The sequence below is a fragment of the Aotus nancymaae genome, unplaced genomic scaffold (assembly GCF_030222135.1).
Source record: "Aotus nancymaae isolate 86718 unplaced genomic scaffold, 86718_ANA_hifiasm-v0.15.2.pri h1tg000131l, whole genome shotgun sequence".
Taxonomy (NCBI): Eukaryota; Metazoa; Chordata; class Mammalia; order Primates; family Aotidae; genus Aotus; species Aotus nancymaae.
The window spans coordinates 8,116,121-8,136,179 of record NW_026988546.1 but is presented as its reverse complement, the minus strand read 5'-3'; the positions used below and the strand labels follow the sequence as shown (position 1 = coordinate 8,136,179).

Genomic DNA, 20,059 nt, shown 5'->3' with positions numbered 1-20,059 from the left:
CTGATTTTTGCACAGTCTCACTTCAGTAGTCATGTAGACTGCTTTTTGGGAAGGAGAGGAAATTTTTATGTATGTGTTGATCACCTACCATAGCACACCCCACGCTAGCTCCTTCACATGCTGCGATCTCACATAACCCTCTCAACAAACTTCGTTACAGGGGAGAAAACTAACACCCATAAAAGTCAAGTGATAAACCCAAGGTCTCAACAGATAGGAAGTGAGAGAGCTAAATTCCCATCCGTCTTTTCGACTCTGGGTTCCATTTTTTCTTACTACACTGTGAAGTTTTCCTAGTAGGGCTCCTTAGAGAAAATGAGAACTTTTACCATGAAAAAGAAAGAAGAAACGTGCATTTATAGCTATTGTAAAATCAGACATCCACACTTTCCTGGCATAAGAATGGGAGATAGTTTGCCTGCTTCTTAGGCAAGTTTCCTTGACAGGATTGAAACTGTCCCTGAATTGCTTGTAGTTGGGGCTAGGCATACGGATGGTAGTGTCAAGCTGGGTTTGATTTGAAAAGATTCTCAATTTCACACATGCACACATGCACACGCACACACACACACAGAGGGCACCCTCCACCTCACATCTCCTCCCACCCCCTACACCCCCTGACATACATACACCCAGCTTAGGACTGGGGCTGATGTGGTCTGAAATTTTTCCATTCACCAGTAATTCCTTTGTGCTAAGAACATAATTTATCTAGTTCTTTTTCTAAATGTACATATTCCTAGGTACAATTCTTCTTAAATCAAATGATTTTATGAAATCTGGAGACTCTGAAGCCAGCTGGTAGAAGGAGTAAGCAGACCCTTTGGAGGAACAGAAGCAGCAGCTGAAGAGTGAGGCCAAAAACACTAGTTCCTTATCAAGCCAAGGGTTGTCCCTAAGCCTTTCAGAAGAACTAAGCCAAGAAACTTTTTAAGATCACCAACACTAGGCCTAAAACGTCATCCATCAAGAAGCAGTAGGACATGTCAAGACCATCCAATGGGTAAAGGACGGTCATTTCAGCAAATACTATTGGAGAGACTGGATATCCCTGGGCAAAAGAATGAATCTGGACCCTTATCTAATACTGTATACAAAAGTTAACTCAAAATGGATCAAAAAACAAAACATAAGAGCTAAAACTATAAAATTTTTAGAAGAAAACAAAGGGGAAAATCTTCATGACATTGGATTGGGCAATGGTTTCTTCACACCAAAAGCACAGGGAATAAAAGAAAAAAATAAACTGGATTTGATCAAAATTAAAACCTTTCGTGTAACAAATTACACTACGAAAAGATTGAATATGTAACCTAGAGAATGGGAGAAAATATTTCTAAATCATAGGTCTGATAAGGCAAGAGGTTAATAACCAGGGAATGTAAAGAACTCCTACATCTCAACAATAAGCAGCAAAATCCAGTTTTTAAAGTGGGCAAAGGACTTGAGTAGACATTTCTCCAGAGAAGATGCACAGATGGTTAATAAGCACATAAAAAGATGCTCAGCATCACTAATCATTAGGAAGATGGAAATCAAAGCCACGAGACACCCCTTCACACTCATTAGAAGAGCTATTATCAAAAATGCTAGAAAATAACATGTGTTGGTGAGGACGCAAAGAAATTGAATTTGGGCACTATTGGTGGGGAATGTAAAATGGCACAGCCACTATGGAAAACAGTGTGGTAGTTCCTCAAAACGAAATAAAAACTTAATAGATGGTCCAGTAGTTCCTCTTTGGGGTCTATACCCAGAAGCACTGAAAGCAGAGACTCGAACAGATACCTGCATTTCCATGTTCATATTGGATTCACAATAGCTGAAAAGAGGAAGCCACTCAAGTGTCCCTGGAGGGATAAATGGACAAACAAAATGTGGTACATCCATAGAACAGAGTAATACTATTTCCCCTCAAAAAGGAAGGAAACTCTGCCACGTGCTACAACATGAACGAACCTTGAAAACATCATGCTAGTGAAATAATTCAGTCACAGAGACTGGTTGCACTTAAATGAGGTACGTAGAGTGGTCAAAATCGTAGAGTCAGAAAGTAGAATGGTGGTTGCCAGAGGCTGGAGGGACGGGAAGCAGGGAGTTATTGGGTTCAGAGTTTCAGTTTGGCAGGATGAAAAAGTCCTCAAGATGGATAGTGGTGATGGTTCCACTGATCTGTACACTAAAAAATGTTTAAGATGATAAATTTTGTGTCACGTGTATTTTTCTACAGTTAAAGGGGAACAAAGCAACAGGTCAAAGAGGGAGGAGGACTGGACCCAGGGCCAAGAGACTCGGGTTCCTGTGTCGGCTCTACCACCCAGCACCTGGGAAACTTTCTAAGCCAGCGTGGTTCTCTCATCCTTACAATGAGCACTTGGACTAATTTAATCGTAAGGTCTCACCCAGCTCTAAAATCCTATTCAGAGTAAAATCTTATTCTGTCTGTTTCTCAGTTCCATACCATGTGGCGTCAGCAGTGAACGGCATAGACCAAGTTCCTGCCCTCGCAGAGTTTACATTCTAAAGGGGTAGACAAACATTAAATCCGGTAACACACACAGTTGTGTCCGATGGGAAAATGCTATCAAGGAAACTACGGCAGGGTAAGGAGAGTGACAGAGGGCTGTGTCAGCTAAAATGGCTAGGGATGTTATCTCAAAAGAGGTGGCATTTGAGCAAAGACTAAATGGAGAGAGAATGAGGCTGTAGGATGGGGGCCAAGTCAGAAACGGCAAGGGGGACACAATGTGGATTCACTGGATTTGTATTTTGTACACTGGATTCTGAGACCCAGATCATGACTGAAGAACCTCAAAAGCTCCATTCTGCTGGGATCACCTCCCCAGCCCTGCGCCGAGGGGCTTACCTAGTAGTGCAGATGTAGGTGCCAGAGTCCCTCTGCAAGGCAGGCAGAACCCACAGAGCACCATCCTGGGCCCACATCCGTGTCTCTTCTTCTCCTGGGACCGTCCTAGCAGAGTCATTTTTATGCCATGTCAGGTTGACGTGGGGGCTGACAGAGGCCCACAGCCAGTAGGGCACCTGGGGGCACCTCAGAGCCACAGGCTCCCCTTCCAGCCTGAACTCCCGCTTGTAATGTCTCCCGCGAAACCGGCAGCTTCTGGCAGCCCCTGAAGACAGAGAGCACACGGTCAGGCTTCGGGTCCAAAACCTGCGCAGATCATAAAACCTCCCTGAACCTGGGACCGATCCTGATTGTGGCAGGGAGCACATGCAAGGAAGATGTCATTTGTCCCTTGCAAAATGACCTACACCCTGGGGTACTACTAAACTCCTCTACCCCATTATTATACTTTCAAAATTTCCAAGTAACAAGTTCAGTGCTACTATCCATTCCAACTTCCGTTTTGGGAAGAAAGCTAAATCAGGTTTCTATGGTGACAAAAAAATTAAAGATGAAAAACTATGGCCATATTTTTCGTTTGTTGACCTCTCATTATTAAAAGTAGATCTGGGCTGAGTTCATACAGTAAAAGCTTAGTTCTGGCGTGTTGTGTGGTTAAACTCCAAAGGCAACTTTGTTAAGGGCAAACACATCCCTTCTTCAGTCTTGACAAGCACATTTGCACCGTGCTTTTTTTCTTTTCTTTTCCTTTTTTATTTTTTTGAGATAGGGCCTCACTCTGTTGCCCTGCTGGAGTAAAGTGATGCAATCTCCACTCACTGCAGCCTCAACTTTCTGGCCTCGGGCACTCCTCTCACCTCAGTCTCCCAAGTAGCCGGGACTACAGGCATGCACCAACAAGCCCAACTAATTTTTTTTTTTTTTTTTTTTTTTGAGACATGAGTCTTGCTATGTTGCCCAGGCTGGTCTCAAACTCCCAGGCTCAAGGGATCCACCCGCCTAGGGCTCTCAAGTGCTAAGATTACAGGACAGGAGCCACCGAGCTCAACTGGCAGTTTGCTTTCTGACAACAAAACCTCACTAGATAACAGCTTTCCCCAGCAAAGCTGCAGGCGAGTCCTTTTGCATCTGATGGGTTTGCTTCTTACCTGTGTGCACCGCAGGCTGAAGGGTGAAGGCAGAAACTCCCATTACCAACACGTACAAGCGGAACATTGCTCCTGACAACTTCCAGAGGACACAGGAAGAGGAGGATGAAGTACGGCACCACGTGGTCTAGGGGAGGAGACAAAAGTGTCACCAGGAACCGAGAATCCCTTGAAGATGGGGCAGGAGCAGGGTCTGCAGGCTTCACTGGATGATGGGAACCTTTTTGCCTGCTCTGTTTAAGAAGAAAACTCAGAATTTTTGGATTTGCTTCTCTGCAGCTACATTCACTGAACACACCTAAAGTTGAATTCCTGTAGCACCTACAGGCATACTTGGCAGAAAGGCTCCATCCCCTAAACTGCCATCTCTGCAGAGGACTGCCTTCACCATTCCTGCCCCTTGGCCAGCGATGCTGTCTCCTCAGCTAAGGCCACTGTGAGTGCCCTCTCTGCTCAGACTTCACTTTCCTGGTGAGGTCTCCCTCACCTCCCTGTCTAAAATTGTACCACGTTTAATCCCAGCACTCCGTGTTTTCCTCCCCTTCCCTGTCATTCTCGGTGCCATTCATCATCAGCCCTGTCTCCCCTCTCCAGAACTCAGGCTCCATCGATGGAAGGGCTGTGAAAGGAAAACAAAAACTTGGGACCCCCAATTCACTCTGCCAAAAGGAAAATTAAGCTGAAAACTCTTAGTTTTCAGAGTCCTGCAAGAAGCTGCCTTTCCTCTTCCTCCGAAGCAGAGAGCTCCTGATAAAAGATTTTAAAATTCTCCACAGGTAGCTACTCTATGTTCACCCTATCTAATGTAAAGAGTAGATTTACTCAGCACAAGAGGAATATAATTGACTATTCCCCTACCCGTTCCTTTTCCCTTGCAACATGTGGATTCAGTAATGACCACACCCTCCCTGTCTCCCCTCCAGCCTGCTTTTCAATAGGGGAAAACCTTTACATATTGAAGGCTTCAAAATCATCTTTGGAGAAAGGCACGGCCCACAGACTGTCTTTTCTGCGCCTCTGTGTTTTTTCTCCTGGGCATTGTCCTTAACCTTGGCAAAATAAGCTAAATTGTTGAGACTGTCAGACACATTTTGGTTGATGGAACCCTGCTTTATTTTATTCACAGTTCTAGCCCTAACTCCTATTTTATGAATGAATGAGCAAATGGATCAAAGCCCAAGGATCCTCATATTTACACTTGGCAGAGAACTTTTCCTATGTCCTATATGGATAACTCCTATTTTGCATTCAATTCTGATGCGCTGAGGGATTGTGTGTGTCCTGCTGACACTCTGGCCTACAGCCTCCCAGGGAAAAATGCAACATGACACCCAAAACAGAAATAGTTTATACAAGTTAATGAAGCACTCTTCCCCCGGCACCCCCAGAGACTGGAGTGTCAGATGCCCTCTTTGTCTTTCTGATGACCATCTCACACTCTATCACAAGTGTCCCCTGTGTCTGCTAACCACGGCCACAACGATGCTTAACAAACCAACGACCCCAGAACGGAATGGTGTGAAACAACAGTCATTCACTCTTGCTCAGAAGTCTGTGGGCGAGATGGAATTTGGTTAACACAAACTAGGCTGGGTTAGACCTGGCTCTGAGGTGCAGATGAGATCCAAGTCTGTTCCACGGGCGTCTCATCCTCCTTGGACCAGTAAGCTTCCTGGGAGATGATCCTCTTTGGGGATGGCGAAAATGGAAACAATGCAGGCAAAAGCGCACACCAGGCCACGCTGGGAACCAGCTCCCTCCTGTCTGCCCACATTCCATCGGCCATAGCAAGTCAATGCCCCAGCTGGCCATCGGCGGGGCGGGAAGTGGGAGCAGTCATGCTGGCTGCTACGCCTGAGTCTTCTGGCTCCGCAAGGATGGTGACAATTCCTGGTCTTGCTCACAGCCCTCATGGCTTACACACCAGAACATACCAGGGAATATTTGTGACTGAAAGTCTACCACGGCAGGAGTTGTGAATGAATCCAGGAGAAAAATTTTCAGCCACATTTTCCTTGAATTGTTCCCTGCTCCCGGCACAGATATCTCTGGGAATGACTTGCAGTAAACCCAGGGTGGCACTGAGGACGCGACCCTCGCACTCCAGAAACCCTCCCCCGTTCCCTCTTGAGTCAGGAACCCTCAGAGTCCAAGGACTCAGAGTGACAGTCTGAGCTCCCCCTTCTGGTGACCTGAGATCGTCCCCTTAACTGTGTATCCCTGGAGCTTTCTCCCTTAAATTCTGTTTCTACACAATACTATTTTTCAGGGCTTTCTGAAGCACGAATAGTTCCTGTGACTTTACCTCTAACCACACTCTCAGGTTTGCCAGCATGAAGGTGACATAAACATCCACCAAGTTGCTGTGTCCTCCTTGGACACGCATTAGCTTATCGAATCCCCACCTATACTGGACCAAGCCAGACCCACTAGTTCTCCAGTAAAGACATGAAAGAAGTGGGAATTAAATACACCATGGCTAACCAATACCACATATCAGGATAAGTAAATGAATTCAAAGCTGCTGTTGTAGGAACTAGTGTAATAGCCATAGCTGTTGTGCCAAATGTTGAACATTCGTTCCTGCGTTTTATCCCCATGAAGTGAGTACCATGCTGATTCTACAGAGGATGTATTAGAAAAGTTCAAAGAGGTTAAGAGGCCTGGCCAAGCTCTTACAGTTGGTAAGCAGACATTGAAATTTAAACCCAGCACTGTGATTCCAAAGCCCTTGTTCTTTGAAAATACACTTTCTATGACAGATGCTGCTAGTTTCTTCTCCCAATATCTGTCCCCACTTCTTCCCCAATAATAGAACCCCTGAATCTTACCTGGGCACATGGCCCTCTATCCATAGACATTTCCCGTCATCCCTTGCAACAAGGAGTGGCCATATGACACAATGTGGGTCAATGAGATGTGAGTGGAAGTGTCATGTGATCCCCCTGGGAGGTCTCCACTAACCTTCCTTCCTGTTGCTCAGTGTGGATGTGGTGGCTGGATTGTGGCCACCATCTAGAACTGTAAGGTACAAACAATTCATTGAATGCAGTAGGGCAGTAAGAGGGGAACCTGAGTTTTTGGTGGCTTTGTGAAGCCACCCACCATCCTGGACTACCTTTTATATGTGTCCAGACTTTCTGTCACGCACAGCCAAGCCTATTCCCAATATATTGTTTTTCCAGAATTTATAAAAAGATCCCAGGGGAAGGAGCCCTGTCAGGTACTGTCAGGTGCTGTGTTCTCACAGTCTTTTTTCTGATAGATATTCAACTATTTCAAGTAAACAGTTTCTGCTGGTTAACTCTAAAAGTCACTTTAACTCAAAATCAGGAGTTGATGTGCAGCCTCCCCTCAAATGAAAGTGCCCCGCCATGCTTACGTTCTCTCAGGTTCGGGCTTAGCCTCGAATTATGGGAAGGTTTGTAACCATGTTTAAAATTACTTTGACACCAGAAAGTCAGGCTGTGCCATTCAGGAACAGTCAGTATGTAACGATTCACAGAGCTATGGAGCTGAAGACTCTTTGAGAAATCTAATCAAGTCTCTTCTTTCTACAGGTAGAGTGAGTTTCAAGTTAAATTCCCTTCTCCAAATCACATGGCTGGTTGGGTGAGAAGAAGTGTTTCAACGAGGACCCTGTTCCAGTGGAACGAATCCCAAAATGCTGTCCTCCTCCAGTCTGCCACCCCCATCCACCCCCACCCCCATCTCCAGCCAAGGGAATTGTCTTGGGTTCTCTCCCTGGACTTGGGCAAAAGAGCTGCTTTACTGTGACTTCTCCAGGAAGTGGCTGCAGACAAGTAAACCACAAGCATATAGTAGTGACAGTTTTCAATAATCAAAACCTCAAAAAAAGATTGGAACCAAAATTGCTGTAGTGTGGGAAACAGTAAATTTTTGGCAGGCCCAGAGGGGAAAAAAAAATTAGTTGTACAGCAAAGCACTATTCTCCTGCCCTACTTTCTTTAAATGAGTTTTTAAATCACAGACAGCTTGACATTTCTGCTGAAATCTGAGTTGACCTTACTGGAAGAAAGAAATTTCAAGGGCAGCTCATTCCGAGTATTTGAGTTAGAATTCTATCCTTTTTTTTCCACCACATTCAGCATAAGAAAACAGAGGCATATGAGGAAAAGCAGGACCAGGCATAAGAAAAAGACAAAAATGTGTGAAGTGTGAGAGGAAGGAAAAAGAATTCTGGAAGGTCGAAAGAGCTGATGACACAGCCCTAAGCTGGACAGGTGGAGAGCACACACTGAGGCCCAGGTAACCATTACCTGCCTTTGATTCCCAGGTGTCTGCAGCTTCTGGTCACAGACAGTACATATAGCCTAAAGGGATGTAAGTGTTTACTCCACCTTTCCATTTAATTTTTACAAATTATAAAAAGACTGAAAAGTTGAAAACATACTATGGCAAATGCAAGTATATATTTCACTACATTCTCCAATTGTTAATACGTTGCTGCATTCGCCTTATTCTCAATCTCTCTCCCTCTTTTTCTCTCTCTATATACACACAGGCATGTACACATTGACAAAGACATCACAGACAGACACAGATTTATTTTCTCCTGAACACCTGAAAGTTTCAGACGTCATTAAACTTCACCTCTAAATACTTCAGAATACATTTTTTTTTAACAAATTGAGAAGCTAGTAAGTAAACGATGGCTCCAGAAAGGAATTTTCAAGCATGTAGAAGGAGTAACAATTTTATTTGATAATATATTGGAATACATCTGGACTGAATTCACCCAGAAGATTAAACTCTTTTTTATGCCTACCTTTACCTTGTTCCCAGAATTTTTTAGGCAACTGTCTCATCTCTGAGTCAGGTGGCACAGTCATTCAAAGAACAAAAACAAGGTGTCAGGTGCTGAATGTTAATGAAATCACATAACTATCAGGCCTTACACATACCACTGAGTCACCTCTAGTGTGTAAAATGAATTCCTAAGAGCCCAAACATGTTTTATGCATGTCGTATATAAATCCTTCGAAACCCGTGAGGAAATAAATATTTACATCAAAACTAAGTCTGGAAAATTTTTATAAATTCAAAGGTAAAACAATATAAGATGTATTTTTTAACTAAGTCCTAGGATATCACAGAATTTTAAGAGTTTGGAGACAGGGTGGAATTTCTGGACTCAAAGGTAGAGATATACATGACCAGGTTTCAGGCAGCTTTTATTGAAAAATGTACTGGCTCAGAAAAAAAACCTAGATGAGTTGTCTAGAAACTATTTTTGTTCTATAGGAAAGAAAAAAGCTAGAGAAGGAATCAGCCTCAGAGCAGCAGGCTGAGACTGTTCCTGGTTTGCATAGCTGTGTCAGAATGACAGCTGGTGATGTCCTGGACACTAGTCTCCTTCCCTGGTGGGACCTCGTGAGACAGATTGCTCTCTGGAGGCCATGCTGCAGGGAGACCCATCTTTGGCATGATAGGGCATTGGGCCACGTTGGGCTGAATCTCAGAGGAGCAAATCTGCAGAAGCTGATACAGCCAGTTTCACCAAGGCATAAGCACTCTCTTTATACTGTCTGCCAGCAAACATTGCTTCTCGCTAAAACCACCACTGAAATGTCTCTTAGTCAGTGGTTCTTGGGACAGAAGTTGGTCAAGTTCAGTCAACCAATCCAACTCATGATTCATTCATTCAAATACTGTGTCAACATTCCATTCCCCATGAGCCTAGGTCGTTCCAAGCCCCCAGCAGCCTGGACCATCAACCAACATTTGCTTCACCTGCCTCCTGCATTAGACCCTGCCCAGGCTGACACCCAGCAAGACCACTCCTCTAACCTGTAACAATCACCATCCTACTCCAAAATGACTGATGAGGAAGCTCTACCCATGAGGCCCTGGGCATCTGCAGGGAAAACCCACAGGCTTCAAATTCTCTCAGCCTGGTATTTGGGTAAGAGGAATGCGCTGCTCTGTGTGACTCCAGAGGACAAAACTCAGAGTCTGGTAGAGCCCAGCATCCCCATTATAAATCTGGAGCAATGGAAATAGACTCAGGTACATTAAGTCACTTGCCCAAGGCCACAGAACTAAGGAATGACAAAGTAGGATGTAAACCTGAGTCTACACAATGCTTGGTTTTGCCACTCATTCTCTGCTCTGTAGAAGCATCAACACGTGGAGCTACAGGGGGCTCCAGAAGCCATTAGGTCCATCTGCCCAGCCAAACGGTCTTCCAAAACCCAGCATCCTCTATAGAAGGCCAAGCTTACCCTGTCACAAGATACTCACTGCCTGTCTTGGGAAGTATCCACAATTAGAAATGTCTGTCATTTTGAATCCCAAATTTGCCTCCCTCTAAACTTCATTTATTAGTCATATTCTACCCTCTGGGACAGCTTCAAAGAAGTCTGTCAACACCTTCCGATAACCTTGGGAGTTAGGAGGTTTATACAGAAGAGCATAGTGTATCTGGACAGAGAAATGGGAATCCTGCCTTCCTTCTTGCCAGCAGCAGGGTGGTGGGCAGGTTACATTACCTGTGTGAGGCTCAGACTCCTCATCTGTGAAATGGGCATACCCTGGTGTGCACTACAGGAGGACTGGATGTCACATCATATGTAACGAGCTCAGCAGTGCTGCAAAAAGAAAGTGCTCAACCAGCAGTAGCTCTTATCGGTGTTTTACAGAAGCAGAGCCAGGTATTCAGGGAGGTAAAGAGCTCACTCAAGGACACAGCTGGCAGACGCGATGAGAAATCAGCACTTCTGCCATCTGCATTCTGCCGAATTCCTGCTAAGGGACCCTTCCACAGCCCAGCCTGAGAACTCACCGGTAGTGTAGCTGGTAACTTAGCTAACAACAGTTACTATACTAGAAATGTGTGCAATTTTACCTAATAGATCCATAAGCCCAAATGCACAGATCCATATTATAGAACATATAAGTGTTCTATAAAATACACAATAGAAATGTTGCATGTTTAGCATATAAACATGCAATTCTAAGTACATACATACACATGCATACACACACATACATATCCAAGGCTGCCAGGAATTCTAAGGTTTTTTTCTTGGTGACACAGTCTTCAAGCATATGGAACTGAAGGTTGGAATTGGGCTTCTGTCTTCACTGTACCATTAACTAACTATGTAATCTTAGGCAACCACAGAGTCATTTGCTCAATCTCTGAGTCACAGTTTCTTCACCTCTAAAATACAAAGGTTGGGCTGGTGAGACCTCCCAGGTAGCTTGCAGGTGTAAAACCCTGGGACTCTAAGTCAATCTGGATTTGAGCTTAGGCCTCCTCAGTCCTAGAAACAGCTTCAATTTCTAAAGCATCGAGTCATAGAAGACAACCACTGAGCCCAGTCAACTCTCTTGGGGAAGGCCCCATGGCCAGCAATGGCAGAGCTGCCACTCGGGGCTTCTGAGGTCTCCTGGGCACTGGACTTCTAGCTATCTTGGGCTACCTGCTGGATGAAGTTAATTAGTAACTGAACGCTCTACTGGCATTGGAGCAGGGGTTGGTTGGTAACAGACATACACCCTTAAAACAAATTTTGCTTTCAACCTTATACTCTGAGTGTGGAAAACACCTGAAATATTTGAGTAATCAGTCATCCAGAAAACCTGCCCGTCTAAAATATGACAAAGACAGAAGAAGCAAGGACAGGAAGACCTGAGTAGGTGAAAGACAGCCAATCAGATCCTGGCACAAAGGCATGTAGCATATTTCACTCACAGGAGCAGGTTTGAAGTCTTCCTTCAGAAGCTCTTTCTGTTTACTTATATGAGCGTGGCTAGTTTCTCAGAGTAGCAGATTGTATTTTCCAGAGGTGACCACAACAGTATCTCCCATCCCACATGGTCTTCTAGAATGTGACCGTGTCACTCCGCCACCAAGAGGTGGAGTCTAACTCACCTCCCTTGAATGTGGGCTGGCCTGTAACTTGGTGTAACCAATACAATGCAGCAGAAGTGGTGTTGTGTGAACTCTGGAGCTAGATCAGAAAAGTCCACGCAGCCTCCACCTGGTTTCCATGGGGTGCTCGCTTCTGCCTGGCTTCCGTGGAAAACCAGTCCCATGAAAATGGTCCAACTGCCCTGAGACCACCTCACTAGGAAGGCTATATGTAGGGCATTGGTTGGCAGTCCCAGCTATGCCCAGCCTCCTGGGAACCCTGCAAAGGCACCAGCCATGTGAGTGAAGCCATCGTGGACCCTCTAGATGAGTCTGTTCACCAGCTGAGTATCACTGTTTAACTCAATCAGGCACATGGAGCAGAAGAATCACCTAGAAGCCCTCAAATTAGTGACATACGGAAACTAGGAGTTGCCATAAAATCGTTGTCATTTTTAAGCCACTAAGTTTTGGGGTAGTTTTTCATGCGGCAACAGGTGAACAGAATGCTCTATCAAAAGCGGATTCCAGGTGGCAAATTGGAAAGATGGAGAGGCTGAGAGAAGAAAATGCACACTGGAAAAAGTGGAAGCTGATTGCCCAGTAACAGAGGAGACAGGAAAACCATTACGGCAGATACAAGAACCGAAGCACACAGCCATGTGGGGACTTGAAGCACAGACACCAACAGTCCCTTCCATGTTACTGTGCCCTACTGAGACTATCAGGACGTTAAAGCACAAAATAACTGATGCTCCTAATGATTGCCTTGAATCACAAAGAACAGTGTAAATTTTGTTCAAACCCCTCTTTCTCTGGGATGAGACAGTACACGTAACACAGACACAATGAAGATAATATTGCCGTTAACTCCCAATGTGTTTTCCTCCTTGCTATCCTGTATTCTTCCGCCACTATGGCCCCAGGAAAGGGGAAGAGCAAAGGCCTCCTCAGAAGGAGGGAAGGAAGTGGACATGACACAGGGGAAGTTCCTTCCAGGTAGGAAGTGTCAGTAGAAGAAAAAGACCCTTTGGGCTCCAGGGTGAAAAGAGGGAAGGTACAAGAGGAATCAGGCAGGCAGTCCTGCTTCTTATTCTGGGTTTGAAACCTGGGATCAAAGAGACAAGAGGCAAAAGAGAAAGGGAGGTCGGATGCAGAGGAATTTTTGCTCTGCTTCCGAGTTGCGTCTCTAGAGGAATTCCACTTTGTGAATATAATGGGCGCTAAAGAAGAGTGGAAATAATGGTGTGGCTGTTAGGTAAAGAGATGCTTCCCTCATGGGGGAGATTGAGACCTGCCCCTGCTCTTTCAGGAGAGAATGGGAGGTGAACTGAGATCTCGGCTGAGATGGGGCTGCCATGATGAAAGACAAGATGCCCTATAGCCACGGCTGCAGGGTATTTAGTCAGCAAGGAGCAGTGAGCCCAAGTCAGGGAAGACTGCCCTACCTGTTGGTAGATAACCACTTTGCCAAGGCCCTGGGCTCTCCACCCTCTTCCACCTTGGCTTTCCTGCTGCTCCTCTGAGCAATTCAGGTGCCGCAACAGGTGCCATAGCATCTTTTCTGACGGGCTGGTACTCACGCCCTGCTGGTTGCTAAACATTTTAAGTATCACCTGGACAGTCTAAGCCACAGAAGAAACAAGATCATGGCCAAGATGCAGAGAACCTGTGGAGCCAGCAAGAGGCACAGCGGGGCCACCTTGGACAGAGCATTGGCTCTGACTCAACTGAGGCACCAGACCTCAGGTTTTCCCAGTCACAGACCCCAGCAGTAGACTCAACAGGACACCCCATGACTGGGAAGGTCCAGGGACATCTCCATGGAAGCCAGTGCAGACCCCAAGTCAGCACGTGTGGATCAGCTGCCCACCACTCCCTGGGGACACAACTTCCCCTTCTTCTCAGGCTTCTTCCTGGCTAGAAAAAGGTGCTGGTGAGAAACTGGAAGAGTAAACATCTACCCAAAAGAAACGAAATGAATACAAGAGAGGTAGATCTGAGCCAACTCAGAGAGCAATACATGCAGTGGCAGGCTTAATTCCCTTGCCCTAGTTGAAAGGGGCCTTTAGCTCCAAATGAGATTCCTACTGGCAAAGCTTTAAAGGTGCTTTGTTTGGCATCAATTTGCAGTGAGTATCCATTTTCAACATGCTGTATATATATGAAATATTTTCTTCCAAAATTGTTAAGATGTAGAAACAGATGGGATTTTCTTTGTATGCCTTGAAACATCATCTTCTACTCTCTGGAAAATGTGCCCATCTTGTCCTCTGAGGGACACCAAGGGTGGCAACCATCCCAAGCCCTGTGTTCAGGGTGTCCAAATGACAAGAAGTCAGCCACCCTCCCCACAAAAAGACTGAAACTCCCAAGGGATTTTTATCTATACTGTATGGGAAAATCGCTCACCCTCACCACAAGAAAATCTGGTCTTCAGCTTGAAGATAGCCCAGACTTGCTGGGTTTCTACAGACCAGATCCAAAAAGTCCCTCAGGAAACCTTTGGCTCACCATGGGGCTGTGGGCAAGTGTCCCATTCTCACTCTCAGCACCTCCAGCTCCTCTCAGCCGTCAGATGCCCAGCCAGCTCGCTCCCTGCTGGTGAGAGCAACTCCGCAAAGCTTGGAGAGCCGAAATCCTGCATCCCTCCCTCCCACCCCAGCTGAGCTAACTGGGTAACCCTATGTGGTGGGTACACCCATATTCACCAATATTCACTTCTCTGCACCCTTGAAGTCGGGTGGGGCACGTGACTGGGAAGAACAAGTGCCATTTCCAGGCCTGTGGGTTTCACAGCTGGTGCTCTGCTGCTAGCCTCTGTCCTGTGCGGTGCACACTGAGCCCTTGTTTATCAATGTTGCCAGCACGGCACAGTCAAGCCATCTGGGCAGCAGGCTGAGGTCCACCTGCATCCATCGACCCACTCACTTACTCCTACTATGCCTGCTTCTGCTTCTGATAAATAGGAATAATCTCCACTCCCACCCCTAGCACTTGTGTCAAAACAATGGGAGTGCCAATGTTGGTCTCCATAAATTCTGTTTTGGAAATGACCCAGGTCCCCAAGTGGTTCTGATGAGTTGTCATAGTCCAACACTTTAACCCATGGCAATGCCATAGCATGAGCAAGAAATCAGCCCGTGTTGTATGAAGCTGCTGAGGTCATTGCCACAGTACACCTTGGTGGGCAGGCACCACAATCAAAGAGAAGGATCAGGACCTTATATTCATTTTCTCTTGCCGTGTAACACACCAGCACAGACTCAGCCACTTAAAACAGCACATTCGTTAGCTCACATTGCTGTAGGTCAGATATCTCTGCTCCGGATCCCACAAGAATGAAATCAAGGTACCGTTTGGGCTGTGTTCGTTCCTGGAGCACGGGTTCCTGTTCCGAGCTCACAGGGCTGTTGTGACTGCAGGACTGGGCCCTCACTTTCTCCCTGGATGAGGCCACTCTCCACTCCCAAATGCCACCCATGTTTCCTGCCCTGAGGCCCTCTCTACACCAAGACAGTTTGTTTCTTCAAGGCCAACAGAAAGAATGACATCTGCTGCTGCTTCGAGCCTCTGACCCCTTGACTCTGACCTCCAGATCCTCTTTTAAATACTCACCTGCTTAGGTCAGGCCCACCCAGCACATGTGATCTTTTTTATTAACTTCAAGTCAACTGATTGAGAACCTAAAGTACTTCCTCAGAATTCCTTCACCCTTGCAGCATAAAGTAACCTAATCATGGGAGTGAGTTTCCATCTATTCACATATCCCACAAGGAGGGGATTATACAAGAACACGGATCAGCGGGAGTCATCTTAGAATTCTGCCTACCACAGACATTTAAGAAAACACCCTGATGAATATTAGCTCTAGAAAATTTAGGATCCACCCAAAACTTTACACTAACTTCTTCCTTGCTCCCAAATAAGAAGCCCTCTTGCTAGACTTTCTAAATCCTTTCTACTCAAAGTGTGGTCCGTGGACCGGCAACATGAACACCATTTGTGAAAAATTCAGACCTAGAGAATCAGAATCAGCCACATATTCACAAGACTCTCGGGAGATGTGAAAGCACCATCTCAAAAGGCCCTTGTCCTGAACTAGCTCCCCGACAGGCTTGGCCCTGGACACGTCTCCTGAGGAAGGGGTTCTCAAAGTGTGGTCCCCTGACGTCAGCAGCAGCATCGCATGGGCACGAATTAGAAATGCAGATTCTCAGGTGGCCAACCAGGACTTACTGAATCAGACACCCAGCCCTCTGCATTTTTTTAAGCCCACCAGTGATTCTGATGCAGGCTCAAATTTGAGAAGCACTGGCCAAAGGCACTGTCATGATCAAGTGTCTCCCCTGTGGAAAGTCATGATGGTAACATGAAAAAGCAATCCGAGTCTGCCCTGCCTCAAATGTGTGGTTGCTAGAGGCCAACTCTGCTCTCCTGGGGGAGGGGAAGAGGACTCAGCGTCCGTGGATGTTCTGGACCCCTCAGCTCTAATCGTCAAACAGGCTTTGGAGGTTGGGGTGGGAATGGGGATGTAGGAAGGAAGCCCTACTAGCAGGGCCGGGTAGGGGGCTCCCAGGCCAACTGAAGAGCCCTGGAGAGAGGACAGCTCCCCTGAGACATTCAGCTGAGCTTCCTTCTTGCCTTTTAGGGTAATCAAAGGGAGAGAAAATGAAAAGTACAATCCAAATGTACAAGGTTCTAAATGAGGTTAGAAGAAAGGCGCTCTCCTGTGTCTGCGCATGTGGTAACGAGCAGGTGGGAAGAAAGCTCGCTGGCCTCGGGAGGGTAGAGCTGAAGAAATGGGCATGGAAAAGGTGAGGGTGCAGGAGGTGGGATGGAGCACAGAGAGGGGGCCGGCAGGTCCCACTGCAGCCACGCAGCACTGGGGGCCTCCGGGAAGGTCTGGACACTTGGCTGCCTCTGCTCACCAAGAGGGAACTCAGGGCAGTGTAGAGTCTTGACCAAGATCTTAGAGCAGAGTTGCAGGTGGGGGCAGAGGGGTCCTGAGGGGCTCTAAGAAGAGCAAAAACCCCAAAAGGAAATGGATTAAAGAGAAGGAGCTTCAAACAGTAAGAGCAAACTATGTGCCAGGATTTAAGAGAGACAGAGAAACAGACAGAGAGAGGGACAGAGATGACAGAGAGAAACAGAGATAGAGACAGAGGAGATCTGGGGGTCAGGACACATGAGTCTGTTTCTGTTGGAGCCTCAGGCAACTTTTCTGATTTCTCAAGAACTCAGGTGTCTGATCTGGGTGCCCCTCCTTACCCGTGACCTTCTTCCCCGTGTGAGGGTGACCTTAAGGCCTGCGTGTCTGATATTACTCGATTCATTGGCCGTACTCCTCATCACCCTCAACCTTACTATTTGCAGGTGGAAACACAGGCCCTGAGCAGTGAGCTGTCACGCAGCTCATCCCAGGCAATCTGGGCTCTGAACCCAGGCCAGTTTACCTCTGGGAACATACCGCAGCCCTAACCACACTCTGCCACCTCTCCCAGAAAACCACCCCAGAGCCAGGCACCAGAGAATCCACAGTGACTTTAGAATATCAAACTGTTCACACCAGAAAATCTTATGAGGCTTCTAAGGAAGAAAGCCCCCCATTCAGTACACTTCCCATGTACACCCCCCATTCAGTACACTTGCCATGCACACCCCCCATTCAGCACACTTCCCATGCCCACCCCCCCATTCAGTACACTTCTCATGCCCACCCCCCATTCAGCACACTTCCCATGCCCACCCCCCATTCAGTACACTTCCCATGCGCACCCCCCATTTAGCACACTTCCCATGTGCACCCCCCATTCAGCACACTTCCCATGCACACCCCCCATTTCAGCACACTTCCCATGCCCACCCCCCATTCAGTACACTTCCCATGCCCACCCCCCATTCAGTACACTTCCCATGCCCACCCCCCATTCAGTACACTTCCCATGCCCACCCCCCATTCAGTACACTTCCCATGCCCACCCCCCATTCAGCACACTTCCCATGCCCACCCCCCAATTCAGCACACTTCTCATGCATACCCCCCATTCAGCACACTTCCCATGCCCACCCCCCCATTCAGTATACTTCCCATGCCCACCCCCCATTCAGCACACTTCCCATGCCCACCCCCCATTCAGCACACTTCCCATGCCCACCCCCCCATTCAGCACACTTCCCATGCCCACCCCCCATTCAGCACACTTCCCATGCCCACCCCCCAATTCAGCACACTTCCCATGCACACCCCCCATTCAGCACACTTCCCATGCCCACCCCCCAATTCAGCACACTTCTCATGCACACCCCCCATTCAGCACACTTCCCATGCCCACCCCCCCATTCAGTATACTTCCCATGCCCACCCCCCATTCAGCACACTTCCCATGCACACCCCCCATTCAGCACACTTCCCATGCCCACCCCCCATTCAGCACACTTCCCATGCACACCCCCCATTCAGCACACTTCCCATGCCCACCCCCCCATTCAGTATACTTCCCATGCCCACCCCCCATTCAGCACACTTCCCATGCCCAGCCTCTCGTGGTGGAAACGGGTCTCAGTCGTCTGCTGTCTTGTGTTGGATTCCACAGCGATTTTGCCTGTGGCCTAGAATCATGGAAGGTCCTTAGAACCCTCTGATCCAGCCCCTTTTTTGACAGATAGAAAAACTGAGGCCCAGGAAGATCAAGGAATGCTTAAGGTCACCTTCACACAGGGGAAGAAGATCATGGGGAAGGAAGGTTGTCCGGATCAGGTACCTGAGTTCTGGAGAAATTGGGAGGGTTGCCTGAGGCTCCACCAGAAATGGACTCAGTGTACAGACTCCCAGATTTCTCTCTGTCTCTGTCTGTCTCTGTGTGTCTCTCTCTTCCTCTGTTTCCATCTCTTTGTCTCTGTTTCTCTGTCTCTCTATCCCTGTTTCTCTGTCCCTGTCTCTCTTTGTCTCTGTGTTTCTGTCTGCCTCTCTCTATGTATCTCCCTCCATCTCTGTCTCTCTGTCTTTGTCTCTGTCTCTCTCTGTCTCTTTCTCTGTCTCTGTCTCTCTGCCTCTCTCTGTCTCTCTGTCTCTGTCTTTCCACCTCTCTCTGTCTCTGTCTCTGTCTTTTCACCTCTCTGTCTTTCTGTCTCTGTCTCTCTGCCTCTCTCTGTCTCTACCTCTCTGCCTTTCCCTCTCTGCCTCTCTCTGCCTTTCTCTCTCTTTCTGCCTCTCTCTCTCTCTGTCTGTCTCAAAAGCTCTTACCTGCAGCTCTGCATTCTCTCACCTTGTTGCTGCTCACCTGGTGAAGGCTGCCAGGCCAGACTTTCACCTCCAGCAGGAGCTCAGCAGTCGAGCAGGGATTTATACCCTCTTGGGAGCTGGGATTTCCTAACCGGGCGGTGTCACCCGCTCACACTGGGTGGCAGTGGACACACCTTTTCCTCCTCACGGGGAGCACCCCCAGGCTGCAGTGCTGGGGCTGAGTACATGATCACCCAGATGGGGAAGTGGCCAAGGAAACTCCGCATAAGTTTCCCTATTTTTCTGTGACTCGCTAAAAATTACGTACTTCCAGCTGAGAGGTGGTTTTAAAGTGATGGGCGTTTTGCCCAACTGTAGCCCCATTAAAGAGAAAAAGACGCCTTTGATCTTTAGTCAGTGGGAGAGTTGGTTTTCCATCCGAGGAACACTTTTAGGATCTAAGAAAGGTTAAGTTTTTGTTTTATTTTGTTTTCTGAGTCCTGTATGATTTTTAACTGTTAAGTAAAGGAGGGGATTGGCTTTCTAATTCCTTATTCTAGATTGTGGAGTTTGCAGAACTGAATAGTTTGTCTTCTGAAAGTGGGAATCCAGCACCAAGTCATGTCTGCACAAAACCAATGTCTCCTAAACCCCCTAACCAGCCAGAAGGTGCTGTTGGTTGCTTCTCTCTCCCACACAAGTCGCCGCCGTGGAGTTAGAGGGGACAAAATCGAGGCAGGGTGCACCTGGCTGCTCAGAGCCAGTGGATTCCCTGCAAGCCTCACGGGTAACAGGACCAACTTCGGTCCTGACTTGCACGTGCTCCACCCACAAACTCCCATCCACGATGGCTGCCCTGATGGAACTTCGGAGAACTCAGGGTCCTGGGCCTCCCTTGATATCAACAGGAGGCCAACTGGGAGCGTGAAACCTTGGCCACG

The 20,059-nt window shown here is 47.2% G+C and overlaps 1 protein-coding gene across 1 annotated transcript in view; it reads right to left on the bottom strand.

The window, feature by feature from the left end:
• IL1R2 (interleukin 1 receptor type 2) overlaps positions 1-19,230 on the bottom strand; it is a 34,014-nt gene extending 14,784 nt beyond the window's left edge. The window contains 3 exon segments of the mRNA XM_021677403.2: positions 2,867-3,131; positions 4,015-4,141; positions 19,162-19,230. Of these exon segments, the coding sequence (XP_021533078.1) occupies positions 2,867-3,131; positions 4,015-4,081 (332 nt within the window). The 5' untranslated portion in view covers positions 4,082-4,141; positions 19,162-19,230.
• Positions 19,231-20,059: the final 829 nt, after the last annotated feature.